We start from the raw sequence: 20,527 nt of genomic DNA, 5'->3' as shown, positions 1-20,527 counted from the left end.
ACGTCAAGACATCACGTTCTGATGTCAGCAAATCACAACTAAAACTCCTGCACAAACTAGTATGTGTGTCTTTATTCTTCTACATTTAGCTTGACGTGATTCTACAAAGAAAATTACAGACAACCGCTTCTAGAAAATATTCTACAGCATATAAACAATCAATAAAAAAGCCATGGGTTGTACAAACATGTACATATCTAGATATAATGTATTTAAAAACTTCAATCACACTACCCACAGATAGACCAAGGGATCACATGTTTTGTTCAAAGTAAAGAAGAAAACACGAACAGCGGCCTAAATGTTAAAATATTCTCAGTTGAAACTTAAGAGTCCGTCGCTCAGTGTGAGCAGAAATACTTAATGGATGCAGGAATGTGAAGCACTGGAGCCGAACGACTGGACAAATCTATCTGCCGTTACTCAGGTTTTGACTTCGGTAAAGGTTTAGCACCAGATTTCTGATTTCGTCCCGTTTCCTTCGCACCTGCTGCCGTGGAAACCAACGTTGCAGTTGTAACGGCAGGTCAAAGTGCACCACGGGGTCCTGACAGCAGAAGAAGCAGCAATGTCTCATTAGTGCTGATGTTACTGGGTAATATCGTTGAAACAAAATATGAAGCATAGAATAAGTGATTCTTGAGTTCTTTACCTGCAAAAAACTCTCAACGTACTGCAGCAGGTAAAGGCCGCAGTCACTGCTGTTGTCCTGAAGGGGAACTTTGCAGTGTGAGCTCTGCATCTGTTCTGCGTTGAATTCCCTCGACGAACCGCGACGGACCTCCCACTCGGACTCCAAGTAGCTGAAGGGCAAACACTCTTACACACACTCTGCTTAAGACGGCGGGCTTAAAAGCGCCATACTCACTCTCGTAACAGCTTAAAGACTCGCTCGTGAGGAGAACGTTTCAGGGAATCCATTACGAGAATGCACGGCCTAGAGAGAGCGAACGGGCACATCGGTCATTCACCGTTTGGATCCACAGCAGTCGCACCAGTTCTCGCTCTGATACGTCGGCATTCGCTGCTGCACATGAAAACTGTGAACGAATTGTGAACTTACCTCTTGCAAATAGTTTTCTTCTTGAAGGTTTGTTCTGTGCAGCTCTACAAAGACAAAATCCAGATGAGCAGATTTGAAAGAATAATTAAAGGCCAAAAAATGTCAATTACAGAATTTGTTCTTACCACTGGACCAGGTTTTGGGTCTTTAGTTGAGTCTTCTTTAGTGTTTTCTACAAAACAGACAATCAGTCGTAATATGTGCAAATCAAGTGCTTGAGATATTCATATTAATACTGAATATTTTCCTGATGCGGATGGAGGAGACATCCATTGTTCGCTATAACACACCTGTCTCTGTGTCCCCGTGGTCTTTGTGGTTCAACAAGGGGGGGTTAGGCAGCGTCTCTGTGTTATTATCGGGGCTTTCACAGCCTTGAGTTGCCTCTTCGTCCTGTAACTCGCCCGTGCTGCTCTGGGTCTCTCCAACCTGAGCGCTTGGACCATTCTGTGCCTTAAATGTTGACTCATCCAGTCCAGGAAAGCAAATGACAACTAAATACCAATGAGCCCTAAAGAGATGATAGTAATGACATATCAAGTGACATACCAAGTATCTGCTGCACAATACAGCTCGTCATGTGCGTAAACTCACTCCTGATTCACCGGCACAAAGAGGAAGTCCTTCTTGAAGATGTCCACGTGTCGTGTCCATGTCTTCACCCGTTGGTGGCGCCTCTGTCTCTGACAGCTAAGCACAAACAAAAAGAATGTTTTAACAGTTTTTTCACGTGATCCTGTAGATGCAGAATAGAGCAGCAGAGCTTTACTCTCAATCTGGCTTATTCCAGGTCTGAATGCACCAACGTTTTAGGTATCATACCCAAAGTCAAGGGATATTGCCGTCTGAATTTATGTCTACTACATTTAAATTCATGTGGCAATGCTAACAATGCTAACTTACAAACACCATGTAAAACTTAGCAGACAGTCATCACAAGTCAAACTTCGTCACCAGAGAGAAGGGCTGTAGTCGCTGCAGCTTCCAAACTGAAAAGGCCGAACAATAAAGTTTTGTTCAACGCCATCAGTACTCACGAGTCCTTGGCGTTGCCTTCACTGGCATTGTCCCTCCGCGTCAGCTGCTTGTAGAAGAAGCTGCTGAAGATGTGGGAGCGCTCGGTCACAGCAGCAGAAGCTTTATGGAGGAGGTATCTGGTCCAAAGTAGGGCACGAACACAATAAATCCAAAAGTGAACCTCTCGCCTTTACAAACGAGGTCAATTTGACTCGTTTCGCTTGAACGCATCACTGACTTGAGGTAAAAATCAAGGATGACGTCATTGAGGAACTGCCCACTGTCAAGGCACTGCAGGTCCTCCATTGTAACCGTTATCCCTCCTTTTATTGGTGGAGGGGGAAACTGGATCAGTCTACGCAGAGGTGGTAGAAAAAAAAAAAGATTTGTTGATCAAAGTGCAGACAGACATGTTTAAGGATATCACAGTTCAGTTTAAATACAGTTGCTGCATTAAGTTCTCTTTAAAATTAAAGGTTCTCCTTTATTCAGTCACAGTTGGTTGGATGCATTGATGCTTGATCTTTTTGTTGCTGCTCAGAGTGTATCCTGCGAGGGACTCTTCATATGGGATGATGGGAGTGACTTGCCTGTGAGCTGAGCCCTTGTGTTTGTATTTGGTCCAGCTCGAGTCCGGTTTGCACATGGACACAGAGTAGGATGCTTTGGTTCTACGGTGGCACAGCGTGTATGCAGGACAGGGTTTCTCTTCTCTCTTCTGTGGGAGGAAATATATGAAATAAGAGACGTTTTAGACCTACCTGAGAAAGAATAACTGGAGTGGTTCCAAACAAAGAGAGTCCTTCTAAGATTAACCACGAGATGAAAAATGGAAAGTTTCTGCTGCCGGTTCAGTTCTATTTTGTGCTTCTGGCTTGATTTGAATATTTACTTTTTGTAAAGTAGTATGATTTTATGAGGCATTGATGGTAAAACCTTTGAGATGATCTTACCTCATGGGGCTCGTCAGCCTCTTGATCTTTGTGATCCTCCTCTGGTTTTAGCGGCGGCCCACTCGCTCCTTCTACCTTTGTTTCTGGCAGTGAATCATCTTCTGGTTGGATGGGTGGTGTTATACTTCTTTCTGTGTCAGAATGTGGGCTATCCAGGTCTGTGTTAAGATGAGAATCTGGGTTCTCCAGGCTCAGAAGAGACAACAGGTTAGAGACCAATCCAGTTCTTTTAATCAGCTCTATGCTATCGGCCAGAGAAAGGACAGGACTATCAAAGTCCTCCAAGCCAGCATCTCGAGAAGGAATGCAATCCGCATCTGCAATACTGTTGAGACAGTAGAGGTCCAAGAGGGAGCGAAGCAAAGCCCCTTCCATTCCCTCCAGAGAATCTTGCAGAGTCAGCACGATGAACGGGCTCACCGTGTCTGTTGATAAAGAAATACAACAGCTTACCAAGCAATACGCTGAAGCTCAGGCTGCATTTAAAGCACAAAAAGGTTCATATGTTAGGGCAAATAACTGCTGAGTGTAAATTGAGTCTTCCATTAGAGGCCCAATCCTAATTCCTCTTTTATGCAAAAACGAGGATTATTGTCCAAAATCACATGAGAGGGGCAGGTAAGCATACATAAATACTGTATTGCCAAGTGCAATCGAGTTAAAATTAACTTGCGTCCATGTTAATGAGATATTCCTACAACGTTTAACATTTTGTTGCACTTCTTCCACTTTCACTCGTTTACACTCTGCTCACAGAGTTCTCTGACATTCTCTTTGACTACTCTGTTGGAGTCTGCTCCGGGAACACACTCCCTTTGAAGGGCGAGATGACCACTATCCCTCCATACACCGCCGAAGACGCTACCCTAAATGGCAACATGCAAAACTAGAGCCTGCTTACCAGTGTCAGTGGTTTCAGTGAGTCGGCCACACAGCTTGAAGAAGTTCTGCTGCACAGCAGCAGCACCACTTTCCGACAAGTATAGCAGGAGTGTAGCAGGAGGGAAGGGTTCCACAGCACACTTAAATTGAAGATCCTGCAGGTCTTGCTGCTCCCAAATACTGTACCTCCTCAGGTCCTTACAATCAATCGCTAACGTCATCTCAGCTTGTTTACTAAGGTCTGGAGACAAGAGAACATTTGGTTAGCTTAGCAGCTCATAGCTTATGTATCACACTGGATTTTACTGTTGTTATGGGACATGAATCTAAATTCACAAGTCACTGCGACAATACAGCTCAGAGCTAAGAACAATATTTGAGGCATTACCTTTCAGAGGGATGATGATTTGTTTGTCTGTTAGCTGTGAAATAGCGATATAAAACTCCGTTACAATGGCTGGAATGTTGTCAGCAAATCAATTTGTGAGTTATAGAGGTTACCATGAGTTCTCCATTTGATCTCCCTCGGTGAGCTCCGCAGTGCACGGTGGAGAAGGCCACGGCCGTACAGTTGTGTTCTACTTTGGAGAACAGAGAAACACCCTCTGGAGGAAGCTCTTCTACAGCCGCCGGCACCAGCTTCAGTACACAAACATACACAGGAAGTATGGAGAGAAGGACGCAAAAAGCCACTTCACGTGGAATTGGAAAGGTCCTGATTTGGCACCATCTAGTGTCCGAACCTCAAATGACACCATACTTAACAGCAAAGCCTGCTGATGTCTACTCTGTGCAGCACTCGGTAGTAATCAGTGCAGTAACTTTTGCCTCGTGAAAACACGCTGTTAGTATGAGAGGAAAGGAGGGTTGTGCATGATATTAAAAACACAGCCATTGTGAGTGCAGGCCTCTCTAGCAGCATGCTTTTCAAACAGAGCTTAAGTTAAAAACATCAAATCGTTTAACTCATACAGATCTATCATAAATATGACACACGGGATAATTCTGCAAACCTGCATGTCCTCTACGTCGGACGGTTCTTGCGGTTTGGCTCCTGCTTCCTGTATTAATGTTTCTTCCGCAGCAACAGCAGACCGGACCGCTGGACCGCCGTGCTGAGGAATGTCACAACTCTCGTCATCACTCGAGAGCACGACTAAAATACAAAGACGACAACCTCATCAGGCCCAGCGAGGATTGCGTTTGGGAATTACGATACTACCACTAGGAAAAACAGGCCCCGAGCATACGTCTGCCACCGATGGACACCAATATAACCCGAAATAAGGAAGCAGAATGCAGCTGGGAGGCAGCACTGGTTTGGGTTGGCACACTCACTGGGTTCAGGGTGGGCTGTTTGGGTTGTGTTGTCTTGGCTGGATGACAGACGACGTCTGCAGGCACCGCGAACCTCTCCAGTCTCCGAACTTGCACTGGTGACTGGGACCTGAGCATCTGCCGCATCGCCTCCAAGCGTGAACTCCAGAACGTTCTGATCCAGGCCCTCCAGATCGTCTCGACATTCTTCCAGACAAGCGGGCGAGGAGGCCAGGGCGCCATCTCTCCCGTCTCCTCGCGTGAGGCGAAGCACGCTCTCTCTGGAGCGCTTGGGGCCGTTGGTCCCGTTGCACTGTGACCCTGTAATCCTCCGTTTATTCTTCTGATGAGACAGAAAAGATCTTAAACTCCAGCAACCAACAGATCAACGTCCTGTGGTCCACTGAAAGACAGGGACAACGTTGAGATGTCTTTAGAGTCCACAGGACATGTCTTTTCAGCACTTTTTTTTCTCAATTGCTCTCAATTTAGAGCGCGTAACACATCTTAAACCTTCCCAGCCTGTTTTCCTCTGTGCAGTTTAAAGCACTGCTTTCCTTGTGGAATCCGCAAACAACACGAGGCCAGATAAAACTGAATGGACCTATCGATTCAGTGATTGGAAGTAATTTGTCAGTAATCCGCATTTAAACCCAACACCGGCCAAACCCTTCCTTTGTTTCTTCAGTAGCCCGAATGTTGCTGCCACTGGTGTGAAGACGTAAAGCCTTAACACAAGTTAAGGCTCGGAGAATCAGACGGACAACTCGAGACAAATCGCACCAGTGCACTTCATCGTGAGAATGCGTATCCAAGTTGGGAGCTCTGCAGATCCAACAGTGATTTTTCTCACACCAAAGTCGTGTTTCCTCCCAGTGATCCGAGCATCAAGGCAGAACATTACTCTGTGTGGACATCGGCCCTCAGAGATCACATGTGGGATCAGTAAGATCGCTTGGCTCCGTCCATTTGTAAACGTGTTGGATGTCACTTTAAGCGATGTTTGAATCAACCGTGAACAGACCTCCTCCTAAGTAAGCACCAACACTGGCTACTTGGTGCTAGCGGGAAGCGCGTCACGCGACACCAGCAGTGGAAACACTGAAAAGGTTATTAGTCTCTGCAGTTGATGTTCATGCCTGGGCTACTTGCTATTCATCATTTCATTCATTTTTATGCAAAGGATGCAATCTGAGATTTATACAGGATTAATTTGAGACTTCTGCTGTATTATGGGAATGTGCACAACTAGAATTTGCTCAGATTACCATCACAAACTTTTATGGAAATGCAAATTAAGTTGCTGACATTTAAAGCTGAAGGCATGTTTACATAAACACGAGGCGCACGCCTGGACTTTTGACAGAATGGCTTGTTTGGATATGGTTTAGTCCTCTTTCTGTTACCATGTATGGTACTCACCAGACTGTCTCGGACTTCTTTATCTGGATCGGTCCACTTTTCTTCCATGCAAGCTGGAGAGAACTCATCGCAGCTGTTTCCATCATCGGCAGGCTCCCAGCTCACAGACAGCCCACAATCTGTGCGCCAAAGAAACGCGGATCACGTTTACTATGAAAATATGCAAAGTCACCTGACAAGCAAGGCTTCTACTACTTCTATGATAAATGAGAAACAGCTGACAGGGAAATAAAATTCATGTGAAAGTGAAAGACACGTTAATTGTTCCATTTCATTTTACAGGACTAGAAGGTATAGCGAGTTTGTTTATTCCTGCAGCTCCGAGACTACGGGAAAGAAAGCAAGCGGAACTTTTCGGAGGACGAGACGAGAATCACATCAGCAACCACACGTCCGTGTTTACCCACCAACAACTTCAGAAAATCTGTAGTCCTCCTTCGTGCCCAATATCACCTCTTCAATATCTTTTTCTTCATCGCCCACATGATCATCATTATTTTGTGGCCTTCTCCGGAACCGTGACCTGAAGGCATGAAATAATCAACCACCACTCTGATTATGGTTTACACTCATCATCCTTTTGCCATAAATTAGTGAGCACTTTGAATACGCTTAAAATAACGCAAAGCAACATCTACAAACATTGTGAAATCTTTTTCTGTTTCTATCACATGTGACATCACCAAGTTTTCTTTATGGGAATAGAGTGGAGACAAAGATACAGCGATCTGAGCCAAACGCCATAAAAACAGGATTCCTCATCAAATGTACAAAACAAATAGAAAACAAAACCCTATTGAAGAATATTTTACGACTGTTTTTGTGGCTAGTTTGTTCACTAATTGCAAGAGCAACTACCTCATTGTCAGACTCTTAAAAATCAGCCCTTTTCCAATAGCAGCGGATCATCAGACGCAGTATGGATAAAGCCAAATCATCCAATAACCTTCTCATGCAAGACAGATCCATTCCCTGATTCCCTTTGATTCTGGATTTTAATTTATCTTCTGCAGCTGGTTATCTATGGGATTGTTATTGCAGAAATGCTGTCCCCATGGAAACTGCAGTGCTGCGTGGTGGCCACAGATGGAACTGATGCTCGGTTGGCCCAAGTAGAAAGTGGTGCACATTATGAGCAGCGAGCACGAGAGATAATGATGACCACACTGGAATATCCCATCCATTAACGGCTCATCACTCCCAATAAAGATCGTTTTACCTCATCTAACATAAACTGAACATAAAGAGGAGTTCATCTGTGAGCTTTAGATCCTCTAGATCAGGGGTGGGCAAACTTTTTGACTCGCGGGCCACAATAGGTTCTAAAATTTGGCAGAGGGGCCGGACCAAGAACAGATGAATGGAGTATTTGTGTGAGCTAATATAAATGACACATGAAAGCTATTGCATTAAAGGATTTGGCCTTTTACAGGTAGCATTACAGGGAAAAGGTCAAATGAATGAGGTTTAATTATAATAAAATTTTATTTAATGATATAATTTGGACAAGTTTGGCGGGCCGGATTAAAAAGACCAACGGGCCGCATATGGCCCCAGGGCCTGGGTTAGCCCATGCCTGCTCTAGATGACCAATCTTACAACATACAGACAGAATCAGAATATTTCCATTTCATTTTCAAATTAATTTATCATTACAGTCAACGGCAAATAAATCAACAACGAAAATAATCATCAGTTGCACAGTAATGTGTCTCCTGAAGTGTCAACGCTTTCCTTTACGGTTGGCTTTATACCTTCGAGACAGTAAACATGGGGTCTTCTTGCTGCCTTTAGCAGCACTGCTGCTTGTCGTATTTCTAGCCATCCTGTGACAATACCGTCTGTGTCTGCAGTTCAGGGATGAGTCCCTGCAGTCGCTGAGCTCCGTCTGCGTGCTCGACACTTGTCCTCGATTTCCCAGCGTACGATTCTGTTTTATTCTCTCCATGTAAGCCTTGCCCTCTTCTGACTTCAGAATATCAGTCAGGATCAGCCGGGGCTTCCTCCTGCAGGATGAAACAAAGAGGCAATTATTCACAACCTTTCGTGAGCAGCATCTTTTCAGCAACATTTTACTGCCTCAAGGTATCCCAACGTTGAGCTCATCTACCCTTGCAGGTCAGGCTTAATGTACGCCAGCTGATCAAAAGGGAGGGGCAAGCAAGCCTTCAGGCAGGGGGGCTTATAAGTTTGCTTTAAATAGTACGAAGCTTTTTACAAAACCAAAGGCTGACTCAGTGATGAACAAATAAGCTCAAAATGTGACAATTGTTCTACTAATCAAAATGGTGAATATTTCACATAAATTTCCTGTACAGTATATGCATGTAGACATTTACTAGATAAGATTCAAGATACTTTATCATTATGCAAAAATAATAAAATGCTCTAAGCCTACGCTTAGAGCATTTGAGCTCTAAGCGTAGGCTGGAAATCAATTTATAGCAGAGTTGCATCCTATGCATCCTCAGCAATGTTTATAGATTAAGACACTGAAATACACAACTAGTAACCATAACCACTAAATGGGTTTAATTTTAAGGTCAGTGCGCCATCTTGTGGAAGTTTAAGAAATCACAATGCACTACAAAGTAAGCATTTTTATTTACAAAAAGTCCAAGTTGGAGTGGATTTTTTTTTAATGACCTTTATGACATCAGTGCAGCCTCATAGGTAGCACAGGTAGCACACCTAGCAGGCGCTAGCACAGCACAGCCAGTGTCTCCCTTGAGCCGGTCCCAAGCCCGGATAAATGCAGAAATGGCATGCAGCGGAAAACTATGCCAAAATTGGACATGCAGTCAACAGTCAACGGTGGGTGGGTAAGAGAGGCTGGAATACAACAGCTAGCGTGATCAGGGAGACAGGTAGGAGAGGACTGGGAGTGTCTTCCAAAAGGAAAGGAGACCTGGTGGTGGAACCAGGAAGTGCAGAAGTGTATACAGGAAAAGGGTTAGCTAAGAAGAAGTGGGACGTTGCGATCTGTAAAGTGCCTTGAGATAACGTTCTGTCATGATCTGGCGCTATTAGATACAATCGAATTGAACTGAATTGAAGGTGAGCAGGAGTAAGACAGAGAGACAACACTTCGACTGTTTGGACATGTCCAGAGGAGAGACAGAGAGACAACACTTCGACTGTTTGGACATGTCCAGAGGAGAGACAGGGACTATATCGGTGGAAGGATGTTGAGGCTGGAACTGCCATGGAGCAGGTCTAGCGGGTCATTTGTGAGTTTCGACTAATGGGTCCAACATCGCCTAGCTGTTTTGGTTCATAAAGCCTGCGGTCTGGGTCCACTTACCTGCACATTTCCAACGTGAACTTGGCTGCAGGATTGTGACCAAACAATATGGATCCATTTCTACAGTGTGAATCACAATGTCTGTGTTTCCGATCTGAAAATTCTGTCCAAGAAACCTGTTTGAGGGAAAAGAACAATGTGAGAAACAGCTACCATAGTGCACGTGTCCAGAGACAACCCAAAGATATGTTAATGTACCTTTTTGCCAAGCGTCCCGATCTCTGATGAAACACACGTCATGGGAATTCTGAAGGGGCTCTCCATCTGAAATTCATAATGAATTACCATGCTAGCATTTAATGGGTTGCAAGTACATTTCCCAACATGTGCAAATACAGCAAGTGAAACAGTACAAGTGTAGTCAGAGCTCTTAAGGGAAACTTTCATTATACATTAGCAGCATACGTAGGTCAGTACAGTTTGTCATTCAAATTGGTAAGCGCCGAAACAACGGGCAGGTAACTGAGTCAGCATCAGCCAGACTGGAATTTGCCACTTGATCGGTTTTCCGTCACAAAACCAGCTGAAGTCCTTCAAATTTCCGAGCATTGATGGCACATCACAATCCCTCAAGCAAGTAATGAATCGCATTTCCCGAAATGCCTTGAGCTTGTTCTGAGTAACGTTCTAAGTACCGGTAATGTGATTACCATCAAAGAAAATGTGATTAAAAAAGACCTTTAAAAGAAGGTGTAAACAATTATGGGACCCCACCCTTTTACTGATCTGCTTCTAAATTCAATGGTTCCTCCTTTGGGATAATGTCCTTCATTTCATCCATTAAGCAGTTTAAGTATCATTGACAGAAAGTTATAAAAATAAAAATAAAAAAAAGAACTACCTCACAATGCTCTAAAAAGTGTGGAGCCCAAATTTTGAGGGGCTCTTCCATGTCAGTCATAACTGTGACTCAGTACAGTATATACCTACACCAAGTCCAAACAATCACACACTTTGTATACAACATGTATACAACAAATATTACTGAAGTATGAGGATGAAACAATAACAAAACCTAGTTATGATGTACATAATCAGAAATGCATATTGCACAAATATAGGTCATACATACCAATTTATCCTTGTCAACAGTAAAAGGCATCGTCACGGCTCTTTGATGGTCCATCATGGTCTGAAATTCTGTGCAACAACACGAACACTGCAAGAAACAAAAACAAAATTATTTTACAAAGTACATTTTACAGGATTGAACAAAGTCTGTCCATTTCCATGAGTCGCGACATGTGATCCAAAGAAAGTATGTCCCATATAGTTGGATGAATGAATGAATTTCAAACAAAATTGATTCACATGTTGGTGGGAAAAAGGATATTTTGGAAACATGTTACTCAAGTGAAAATAATCATGAGAAAGAAAAGTACACGTCGGTAAAGGAATGGGAGATATGCAGTAGGTGGCCCCCTTCTCTGGTTGTTGTCAGATGAAAAACAAAAATGGTAAAAAAAAAATTAAATAAAATCAAGACACAGCTGCTGGTGGGTACAGAGCTTGCAGAGTCTTAAAAAATGGGTATGTGGCCAAAAAAAGGAGTCGCACCGCTTGACTTTAAAGGATGGCGAGTCTCTGAAACATCACAATACAAAAACCTGTTTCCAAAAATAGCGGGCCATCGTGTAAATCTAATTAACAGTGTGCAATGATGTGCAAATCACTGACGACCCCCCTTATGCATTTTAAAATAGCACATAAATGACAAAATTTTGTCCGAACAGAGCAGGTTCAAAAAATTGCATCCTCATTTAGAATTTGATACACATATAAAAGAAAGTCCGTTATTTTAACAACACTGTAACTGTTTGGGAGCTGAGGAAAACTGCTATAATTCTGAAAGTGGAATGCTTTCTGATTGACTGATGTAGGATTTCAGGAGTAACGGAGTTCAAGGTCACCTTTGTTATAGTTTACATTCAATAATGCAACAACAACGTTAACAAGTAGGGAATGCAAACCAGGAATGCATCATGACACAAGGCAGTGTTCCCTTCCACATTAATCCATGTTAAATGAGCTCGAGCCCACTGAAGGCAGCGTTTCTGGATTTGGTTTCTATATGATGTTCTCTTTCAAAGACGGTGGCTTCTGGAATCAGCCGTGGACTCTTAACTGTTTTAATGCAGCTATGTCCGCTACAGAAAGGAGTCGGTTTTTTCTAGCCGTGCCATCTGAGGGTCTTGAAGATCACGGCCATCCAATGTTGGATTGCAGCCTTATCCCTTTCTTCAGGTTCTCTGGCTTTCAATGACATTGTGACTCCACAGATTCTCTTGCCAGCACCATCTTTTAAAAAGTGTCTTTTGTTCAAGTCTTACGCTGAAAATGTCCCAACTTTTTTTTTGAAACATGATGCCAACATAATGTTAAATAAAGGTATAGATCTTTAATAAATAATAAAACTTTTCATTTTCATCACTTACTATGAGGTATTTGTGCTATTTTGAACGAAGTACGAGATGTCAATGCTTATTAAATCATGCATTCTGTTTACATTTTACACATCCTCACAACTTTGGGGGACAGGTTTGTAGATACGCTGTTTTTTTATCTTGAAATGTCACGACATCAGGTTAAGTCTCTTCTAAATTACTGTATTAAAAAATACAATTAAAGATTTGTTATTTTTGTTTGCCTGCCATCACGTTACCAACCGGGTAAAATATTCAAGTTTGCTCTCTGCACAATTGAACAAATGAGAACACAACGATGTCTACTGAAAGCCTACAAAGGAAAAAGATTATAACCGCAAACAAAACGTCTTAGCGCAAAGCCCCGCACCATTCCTGGACATTGCAGAAACTTAACAACCTCATTACCCACCGACAATAATAACCTAAAGGAGCTAGCAACGTTGACATTCATGTTAGCTCAGATTGGGCAAAATGCTAGCTAGACCTAAGAGAAGTAAAGCTTACCCTACGCTCGGGCTTCAAAGGCCATTGAGGAGAAATTAACCAGAATATACACAGCTATTTTTAACGACATCTTCTTAACTGCAACATTGCAAAAATTTTAATACTCATTTTCTGGAGTCTGATTCTACACGGCTGCTATCAGAAGCTTCAATATTCCTTTGCTACATCCGGTGCACACCGGAAGAGAAACAGACTAATCGCGAAGACCGCAAAGAAGAGCTTCCTTTGTGCCACAGGGGTCACGCTTTAACGCGATCTATCGCCAGTCAGGTCAATTAATTTTATAGATATGTGGTCTGACAGAAAATAACGCTGAGGGGAACAATTATAAGTACCGGTACTTAGTATTATTACTATAATACACTCCAAATATTCATTGTAATCTCCCAGATTTAATAATCCATATCTGAATTCAGTTGTATTTATTATAGTGTCGGTTTGTTAATGCCTGGTGCATTTATTGATATTAACTAAATATTATTTGAATATCCTTTCTCACAATGTTGTACAAATGTTAACACAAATCAGCATCCATATCTGAATTCACCTTAAAATTTCAATCAACATTCCCCATCACTCTGCACGTTGACCCGAGGTACTTGAAGTCCTCGACTTTACCTCAGACTCCATAATGAATTTTAATAGCTGTGCACCCCAAATAACTCTGGTGTCATTTATGGTCAGAAAGAGAAAGTCAAAGTTTGAAAAATCCTAAGTGACCTTTTGGCATTTAATTAAATATTCCTGCCATTGCCTACATAATGAAGAACACCTCTCCTCTTTTTCAGCCAAGCCCACTCCATTAAGCACCAATTATTTACCTGCGAGCAGCTTTCTTTGAACAGGAAGGAGTGAGAAATAAACCTCCCTGTAGTCCCCAAAATCCACTTTCAATTGAAGGGGGCATTCTTTACAGCTTTATTTTGAACCGGTTTATTTAGGATCTTTAAATATCATACTCACACTGTAAAAAGAACCACTGCTAAAGCACTGTAGTGTACAGGCGAGTCGAAACACTGATTTGACACACACGCTGGAGATGAAAGTAAACCCAAATCAATGATCCACGTAATAATTTATTATCAGACATTTTTACTGAAACTTACAGCTTCTTTTCTCCTTATTCAACGTACTTTTCTGAAGTATGCGGTCCAATATTCAAACACTATTTGAAATCAAAACCTCCATGAATTAAACTCTGTAAATATTTTCACGATACAGCAGTTTCTCTTACATTTTTATATTCAATATATACACATAGACAGCATTTAAATTAAAACAGTTTCATTCAGAAAGAAGAGAGAAGCTCAACTTCACACAAAAAACTACCAGTCATCCATAACATTACAAGTTGTTGCTTTTTTTTTTTTACAATTATTAGCATGGGAACAAATAAAACCGCTAGCGAGTTGACTTAAGGAATGATATGTGGCTGAATTTGTTCAGTGTATACACCAGTGGAGTTAGATATTTAACTGCTTCATGTGGATAAGAGCATCAGTTTCGTAAACAAATATCGAACCAATAATGTGATCAAGCCGTCACAGTTCACTTAACAAGACCCCACAAAACACAAACATTCACCAAAAGGATCTAAGAGGACAGAAAGAATGTCGATGGTCAGGACTTAGTCCATCCGGATCTTCTGATTTGTCATCCTGTAGATGATGCTGTCATATCCTGGATCCATGTTCCACAGGTTATAAGATATGACGATCACAGCCAGGGCCAGAATAAGCATCAGCCACAGCACAATGTTGAAGATAACAGCGTACTGGAAATTATACTTGTAGGCCAGGTTGTAAAGGCCAGAGCTACCCTGGAAAAGATTCACATCAAGAAAGGAAGCCGTGTTGGTTAAGAATATCGGTTTCCCTCATACGACCATGTCTGTGTGAGGAAACGGCTTCAATAAACAAACGGAAAATACGTAAATGTAATCTTTGGTCCGTTCCTTGACAGCCAACTTTTAATGTGCACATTTCTCTTGTGCAATCTTCAATCCAGCTTGTAACTACTTCAAACGACACATGCAAAAAAGGCAGTGTAGTAATAGTAACGGTGATAGTAATAGCAGTAGAGGGGTATGATTTCAGTACGTGTTGGCATCGTTAGACCACTTTATTGTTCCTGCTGAAACATAACGCACTATATTCATGAGCTGTAATCTAAATACTAGCTAACTATTTATAATAAATTATAGAGTAGATTTTGTGCCTGAATTGTGTGCTCATTTCTCAGTTAGGACACTCGATAAATCCGTAAACCGCTCATGAAAAGGTCTGCCTCCAACTTACGGTCCTTTTGGTTTCCAGAATCGAACGGGACTTCCTGGTCAAAGGAACCTCAAAGGTCTTCACTGTAACAACCTCCACCACAGCACTGTTGCCATAGAGACCATACATATCTTCACCTAGCTAGAAAAGGACAAAGACAATGACATTAAATAATTGATCACATTATCTTTAATAATATCCATTATGCCTTTCCCCTTACTTTCTGAAGGACAGAAGCAAGAATGGCGGTGGCATCTCGATACTGAGGAGATTCCGGGCCATAGATCCTTCTGAGCTCCTCCAGGCCGGACAATTCCAGGGAGTACACGTCCGGAGAATGGTCCTTTGCCAAATGCTTGTGCCTCTGAAGCTACAACATGCAAAGGACAGAGATATCTGAGCCACAACGCGCGTTCTATCCTCATCGATCCTTTCATAAAACCAGGGTTACTCACGAGAGTTGTGATATCGTGCAGAACTTGGACCTCAGACAGGAAGAGCAAATCGGCCTGGAAAGGAAGCCAGAGGTAAGAGAGGAGAGAACTGACTCCCACTTCACAAATCTCAAGAAACAAAGACTGATAAATTGTACCAACTACCTCCAGTGAGTTCTATGTTAATGATATGAGAACATGCATTCGAACACCTCATAGTGGGAACGGCATAACCGTGACACAGGATAGCATCATCTTCCGGTTTAAATCAGTCATGGTGGCTGTTATACGAGGTATTTAAGGCCTGTATGGCCTCGCGTTGTTGGGTGCTACGCTGCTGTAGGAAACCAACTTCTGCATTTCTGCTGAGGGAGTTGAGTGGCAGGGAGGTCAGCACCGAGCCGTCCTGGGACAGACGAGCTCGGATCTGCTGCAAGGTCACCGGCAGGTCCTCAAACACGGCATTGGCCTTGCCCAGCATATACAACCTCTGAGACACAACAGATGAAATATTCACCACTGAGCACCTCAAAGGGGATAAGAGAAGTGGCAAATATGTACTGTTTGGTCTGGGTGCATTCTTCATCACCTCCTCACTCGGGGCCAGCTGCAGCACTACAGGGGTGTCCTCAGCAAACAGAGAATGGACCGTCTCTGCAACACTATCCAAGGTGAAGGGCACTGGCTGCAGGGAAGGAGACACGCTGACTAAACAAAGCCAAATAACATAGCAGCAAGGCATTATATCTAATGCACAAAGCTAAAGAGACCCTCATTATTCTGCCACTATTTCCTTTCACTGTATATAATGCAGTGTCCTATATACTTCATTTTAATTAAGCTTTTTTATATTGCTTAGATAATCTAGTTTGCTTTTAATGTTTTTCTTTGAGTAGAACCAAATATATTTATTTCCCAACGTTTTATGGCGTTTTAATTATTCCAATAATGACTAAAAACTTTAAATAGCAAAATGAGGCATCGACGTATGTCTTGGCCCAACACAGCTTCCAGTAATGTGTGACTGACCCCGAAGGCCCGGATCAGTGCGGACTCACATTCTCCAAGGGATAGGAAGCCACACTCTGAGGCAGGTCGAGCTCCTCGACCCCTCTCACCACGACCAGCACATTAGCCCGGGGACGCTGAAACAACGGACCAGCTCGGAGGCCCGGCCAGGACAGATCCTGTACAAAAGGAAAAGACACACGTTAGCACAGTCCACAAGCTTGAGTCCGGAGGAGCCATTTCTTTTTTCACATTACCTCTTGAACAGAGAAACCCATGGTTAAAGCCACCAGGTCAGGGATCTTCTCTCCAGAAATAGGCCAGTCTCCTTTCTGGAAGGATACAAACTCGGGAGCCTGCAGCACCGTCAGACTGTCTCCATGTACACCTGTGAGAAATACGAAAGCATGTCACGATGAAAAAGTGAGAAATAATGTCACAAAAAAAACAATATTCTCAAATCAGCAGACGAGCAAAATATTTCTTATTATTATTAGTGTCGTATAAATTCTGTGTTGGGTGAAAACATTGAGTTACCACTTTTTAACAGCCCTTTTTCCTATTTATCCAGTAGAAGGATTCGCTGCCTCATAACTTTTTAGGTTCGGTTATGTTCTGACCAGGGAATCCCTATAAAGGAGAATGAAGAAGTAGTATTCATATATTTATATATTCCATACCAAGCTAGTTGAAATGTTTGGTCTTTGATATATGTTATTCATTTCACAACAGAAGGCAACAATATCCCATAAGTGAAATCTTTTACTATTAACTACTGAGTGAAGTATTTTTTTTTTTTTCTGATGTGGCATATTATTAATAAAATAAAGAGGTGGTGGACATTTCCTTAAATAGACACATTATGGAACCAATACAATTAGCTTTATAAATAAAGTGCGTGACTGCAGAAATATATAATCACAGGATTTAAATTGAAGATATTATCTTAAATTGTTTTGGTAGTTTGTTTCATATGAAATAACTTTTAACGGTCATTTTTCATTCTTCTTTAACGGTACCAAAAGCAAAAACTAAGATAACCAAAAATAACAAAACATAAAACGTAGAGCAGTGAGCGCTTACCTCAGGTTACACAACCAGTAATTACTCCCCATTAGCATTGACGACACTAATAATTCAGGGGTGGGAACGAGTCAAGTCTGTGAAGGAACACTCACACACTCAGGCTTCCATTGGCTTTCGGTTAGGGCTCATCACGCGCCACAACCGGATCATCCTGATCCAGAATCATGAGCTATGAGAAGGCAAACTAAGACTAGTTCTTACATTCTGGGCATGTACCGTTTTTATATGGTTATCGAAGGCCTCTGTGTGGCGATGGTGAATCTGAACTCGTTTCTGATGCGGCAGCGGACAGATATGCATATTCTGATGTGGTCAAACACGTCAGTCTGTTGTTTATACCTCGGTTACATCAGAACCAGAATCAGAATCAGGTGTTTATTGTCAATGAGGGTTCACAGACTAGGAATTCCTCTCGGTGAAGTCGTGCTACATGTAACAGTAATGACTAAATACAACCACGAAGCAGCTCCGTGGAGGGAAGCACAACTCGTGATGATGATCATTTGAGAGGAACAGCCTTTTTTTTTTGCAGCCTGTCACGTGACAGAAGACCTAGTGCGAATTTGTAACCAGCTGCTGGGAAGCAGAGATGTGCTTTTGAATAAATCTTCTATTTTAAAGAACCATAACACCATGACAGATTTCTAGATGGGAAATCCAACACAATTTCTGACGTTATTGCAGCTTGTCAGCGCGGTAATAAACTTACACTATAGTGTTCGGCTGTTGGTATATCACGCTGTACAAGCTATCGAGTAGAAGCAGTACAGCTTTAATACGTCTAACATTCAAACCGATCTTTATAAAGTGGAAAGATACAGTTCTGACATTTTATCAATAACATAGCGACGTTCCGGGACAGGGCAGCCAGTTACCGAACGCAAATGCTGCAGATACGCGACTCTATTGTTGAATTTATGCGGATAAAAATTCAAGGAGGTGAATTGTGACCGATAATATTGTTATCTTACCGGTTGTTAAAAGGAGGTAAAGGACAAACGCCGCAGAGAAAACGGCGTCCATCGTTCGAAAATTTGTCAGCGCCATCTTTCTTTTTGCGATAGTAGCGGTCAGCTGACCTGACGTCACCGTGCCGCAAAGGATGACGGGACAAAAGCAGACGGGACTACCGGAAGCCAGGATCAGCATCCGGACTCAGAGAACTAGTTTCCTTCGCATTTTATTTATGTATTTATTTTCGAATGTGTTAAAGCAAGAACTAACGTGAAATTAAAGTGTATTTCTGTTCTTGGAGTGAAACTGATGATTTAAAGCTATGTACATGGTTATCAAAATTCAAAACATATCCTAAGTGTCAACCCAACCTTCTCCACTTCACCCTGTCCTTTGCATCGTCCTCCATCACTACGTCCATGAAGGTTCTCCTGGGTCGTCCTCTAGCCCTGTTCCCTGGCTGTTCCATCCTCAACATCTTTCTACCAATTTAGTCCCTATCGCTCCTCTGGACATGTCCAAACCATCGAAGTCTGTCCTCTCGGACCTCATCTCCAAAACGTCTAACCTTCACTGTCCCGGTCGTGCACAAGGGTATCTGACACGGTGCAGTGTTAGTCAGCATTTCAACATGATTCTATTCTTTAACTGGCCCAAACGAAATCTGTTCCAAAGAAAACCAGAGCCGTCTTTCCTTTGTCACCGCTCTTGAGATAGTACGCAGCAACCTAACATACGTCCTACCATTATGCCGTAGTGCAATGACAATGAAGTAAAACAAATTAAAGGGAATGCCAAAATGACCATGGAGAGCAGTCATTTGTTTTATATAATATATAGTTCTTGGAAATGTCCATTTATTCAGTTTGGTAGCTGGTTGTTAGAGCTTTGTGTTGAGAGTCATGTCTTTGTCTCTTGTATTACATCCTGTTGAGAACACATGACTCTCCTGCACCTTTTGCATCCAGATAGGACTCTCTGGCTGTAAGGTCATGTCAATTAGCTGTCTGACAGCCTCTTGTCACTCTGTGACCTTTACCCAGATATATGAAATGGACCAACTTCTCCCTGCCCGGAGACAGCTGTTAAAGCTCAGACGGCTTTGCAGCTAAATAAATAAAGCTTTGCAGCTAAATAAAATACATGCAACAAATTATTGGTAATCTCTTCAGCATACCGAGAGATAACTCCGATGTCTGATGAAGATTTTAGTCTGCCGTCTCTCTTTTTAGATTATTTTATAGGGCATTTATTTATGGCATGAGACGCTGGTTCTCCCGTGTCCCTCCATAAAGCAACTCTGACAGCCTAGCTGCTCACCCAGATTCTACCCTGGCCCCTTGGCAACCGACCAACAACCTCTTTGTACTCATTTAAGGAGATTTCAGGGCCTGTGCTCCTGAAGTAACTCTACTTAACCTCACTTGACATTTTTGTTGAGGCCGACGGTCATAATGAACTCACATCAAGCACATCAAGCTTTCCTGTGAAGCAGGTTTTTACGGCCACGGAAATCAAGACCATCTGTACCGAACTGCACAAATCTCCACACATTGTAGGAATCATGACTCAAAGCAATCAATGAATTTGTTGGACCTATTTTAAGTCACAGATTGACTGTGTTGGTGAGTATCTCTGGTTGTGTGATGGACGGATGCAGCGCCGACTCAAAACAAGCACAAGGCCCACATAAAGTGGTCATGATTTCAGTCGTGACTGATTTCGACATGCACCCCCAACTCCCATTTGCACAAAAGTCTATAGTCTGATAGTGAACACGGGGGGGGGGGCAATTTAAAACAAAATTTAAAAATAGCGCAATGACACATGATTTCATTCCTATATCCTCCATCTTAGAGGCACATTAAATCAACACCTATT

General features: G+C 42.4%; 2 protein-coding genes across 2 annotated transcripts; both read right to left on the bottom strand.

The window, feature by feature from the left end:
- Nucleotides 1-409: 409 nt before the first annotated feature.
- Nucleotides 410-11,087, bottom strand: LOC137915035 (sentrin-specific protease 7-like). The gene is made up of 23 exons (XM_068758516.1): nucleotides 11,031-11,087; nucleotides 10,157-10,222; nucleotides 9,959-10,074; nucleotides 8,409-8,660; nucleotides 7,062-7,177; nucleotides 6,655-6,773; nucleotides 6,381-6,383; nucleotides 5,254-5,575; nucleotides 4,929-5,071; nucleotides 4,417-4,554; nucleotides 4,304-4,337; nucleotides 3,935-4,156; nucleotides 3,034-3,458; nucleotides 2,667-2,798; nucleotides 2,319-2,455; nucleotides 2,101-2,217; nucleotides 1,658-1,753; nucleotides 1,354-1,574; nucleotides 1,189-1,235; nucleotides 1,064-1,107; nucleotides 869-937; nucleotides 653-803; nucleotides 410-547 (listed from the first exon to the last, which is right to left on the bottom strand). The coding sequence occupies exons 1-23, from the start codon at nucleotides 11,085-11,087 to the stop codon at nucleotides 410-412; spliced, it is 3,165 nt and encodes a 1,054-aa protein (XP_068614617.1).
- A 2,747-nt stretch (nucleotides 11,088-13,834) lies between these two features.
- Nucleotides 13,835-18,754, bottom strand: LOC137915033 (renin receptor-like). Its single transcript, XM_068758514.1, has 9 exons — nucleotides 18,664-18,754; nucleotides 16,864-16,994; nucleotides 16,657-16,785; nucleotides 16,188-16,283; nucleotides 15,951-16,088; nucleotides 15,620-15,673; nucleotides 15,385-15,534; nucleotides 15,186-15,305; nucleotides 13,835-14,707 (listed from the first exon to the last, which is right to left on the bottom strand). The coding sequence occupies exons 1-9, from the start codon at nucleotides 18,737-18,739 to the stop codon at nucleotides 14,516-14,518; spliced, it is 1,086 nt and encodes a 361-aa protein (XP_068614615.1). The 5' UTR covers nucleotides 18,740-18,754; the 3' UTR covers nucleotides 13,835-14,515.
- Nucleotides 18,755-20,527: the final 1,773 nt, after the last annotated feature.

This window comes from Brachionichthys hirsutus, unplaced genomic scaffold (genome assembly GCF_040956055.1).
Source record: "Brachionichthys hirsutus isolate HB-005 unplaced genomic scaffold, CSIRO-AGI_Bhir_v1 contig_917, whole genome shotgun sequence".
In the NCBI taxonomy this organism is placed as follows: domain Eukaryota; kingdom Metazoa; phylum Chordata; class Actinopteri; order Lophiiformes; family Brachionichthyidae; genus Brachionichthys; species Brachionichthys hirsutus.
This window is presented reverse-complemented; position numbering and strand designations above follow the sequence as displayed.

What these genes read in the sequence shown, in the direction of transcription:
- LOC137915035 (XM_068758516.1), bottom strand. Translation starts at nt 11,087, where the DNA reads ATGATGGACCATCAAAGAGCCGTGACGATGCCTTTTACTGTTGACAAG. An exon ending in AACAGCCCACCCTGAACCCA is followed by an intron (nt 5,072 to 5,253) that starts GTGAGTGTGCCA and finishes TTTGTATTTTAG; the next exon opens with TCGTGCTCTCGAGTGATGAC. An exon ending in ACCCAAAACCTGGTCCAGTG is followed by an intron (nt 1,108 to 1,188) that starts GTAAGAACAAAT and finishes TTGTCTTTGTAG; the next exon opens with AGCTGCACAGAACAAACCTT.
- LOC137915033 (XM_068758514.1), bottom strand. Translation starts at nt 18,739, where the DNA reads ATGGCGCTGACAAATTTTCGAACGATGGACGCCGTTTTCTCTGCGGCG. An exon ending in TGGGTTTCTCTGTTCAAGAG is followed by an intron (nt 16,786 to 16,863) that starts GTAATGTGAAAA and finishes CCTTTTGTACAG; the next exon opens with GATCTGTCCTGGCCGGGCCT. An exon ending in TTCTGGAAACCAAAAGGACC is followed by an intron (nt 14,708 to 15,185) that starts GTAAGTTGGAGG and finishes AATCTTTTCCAG; the next exon opens with GGTAGCTCTGGCCTTTACAA.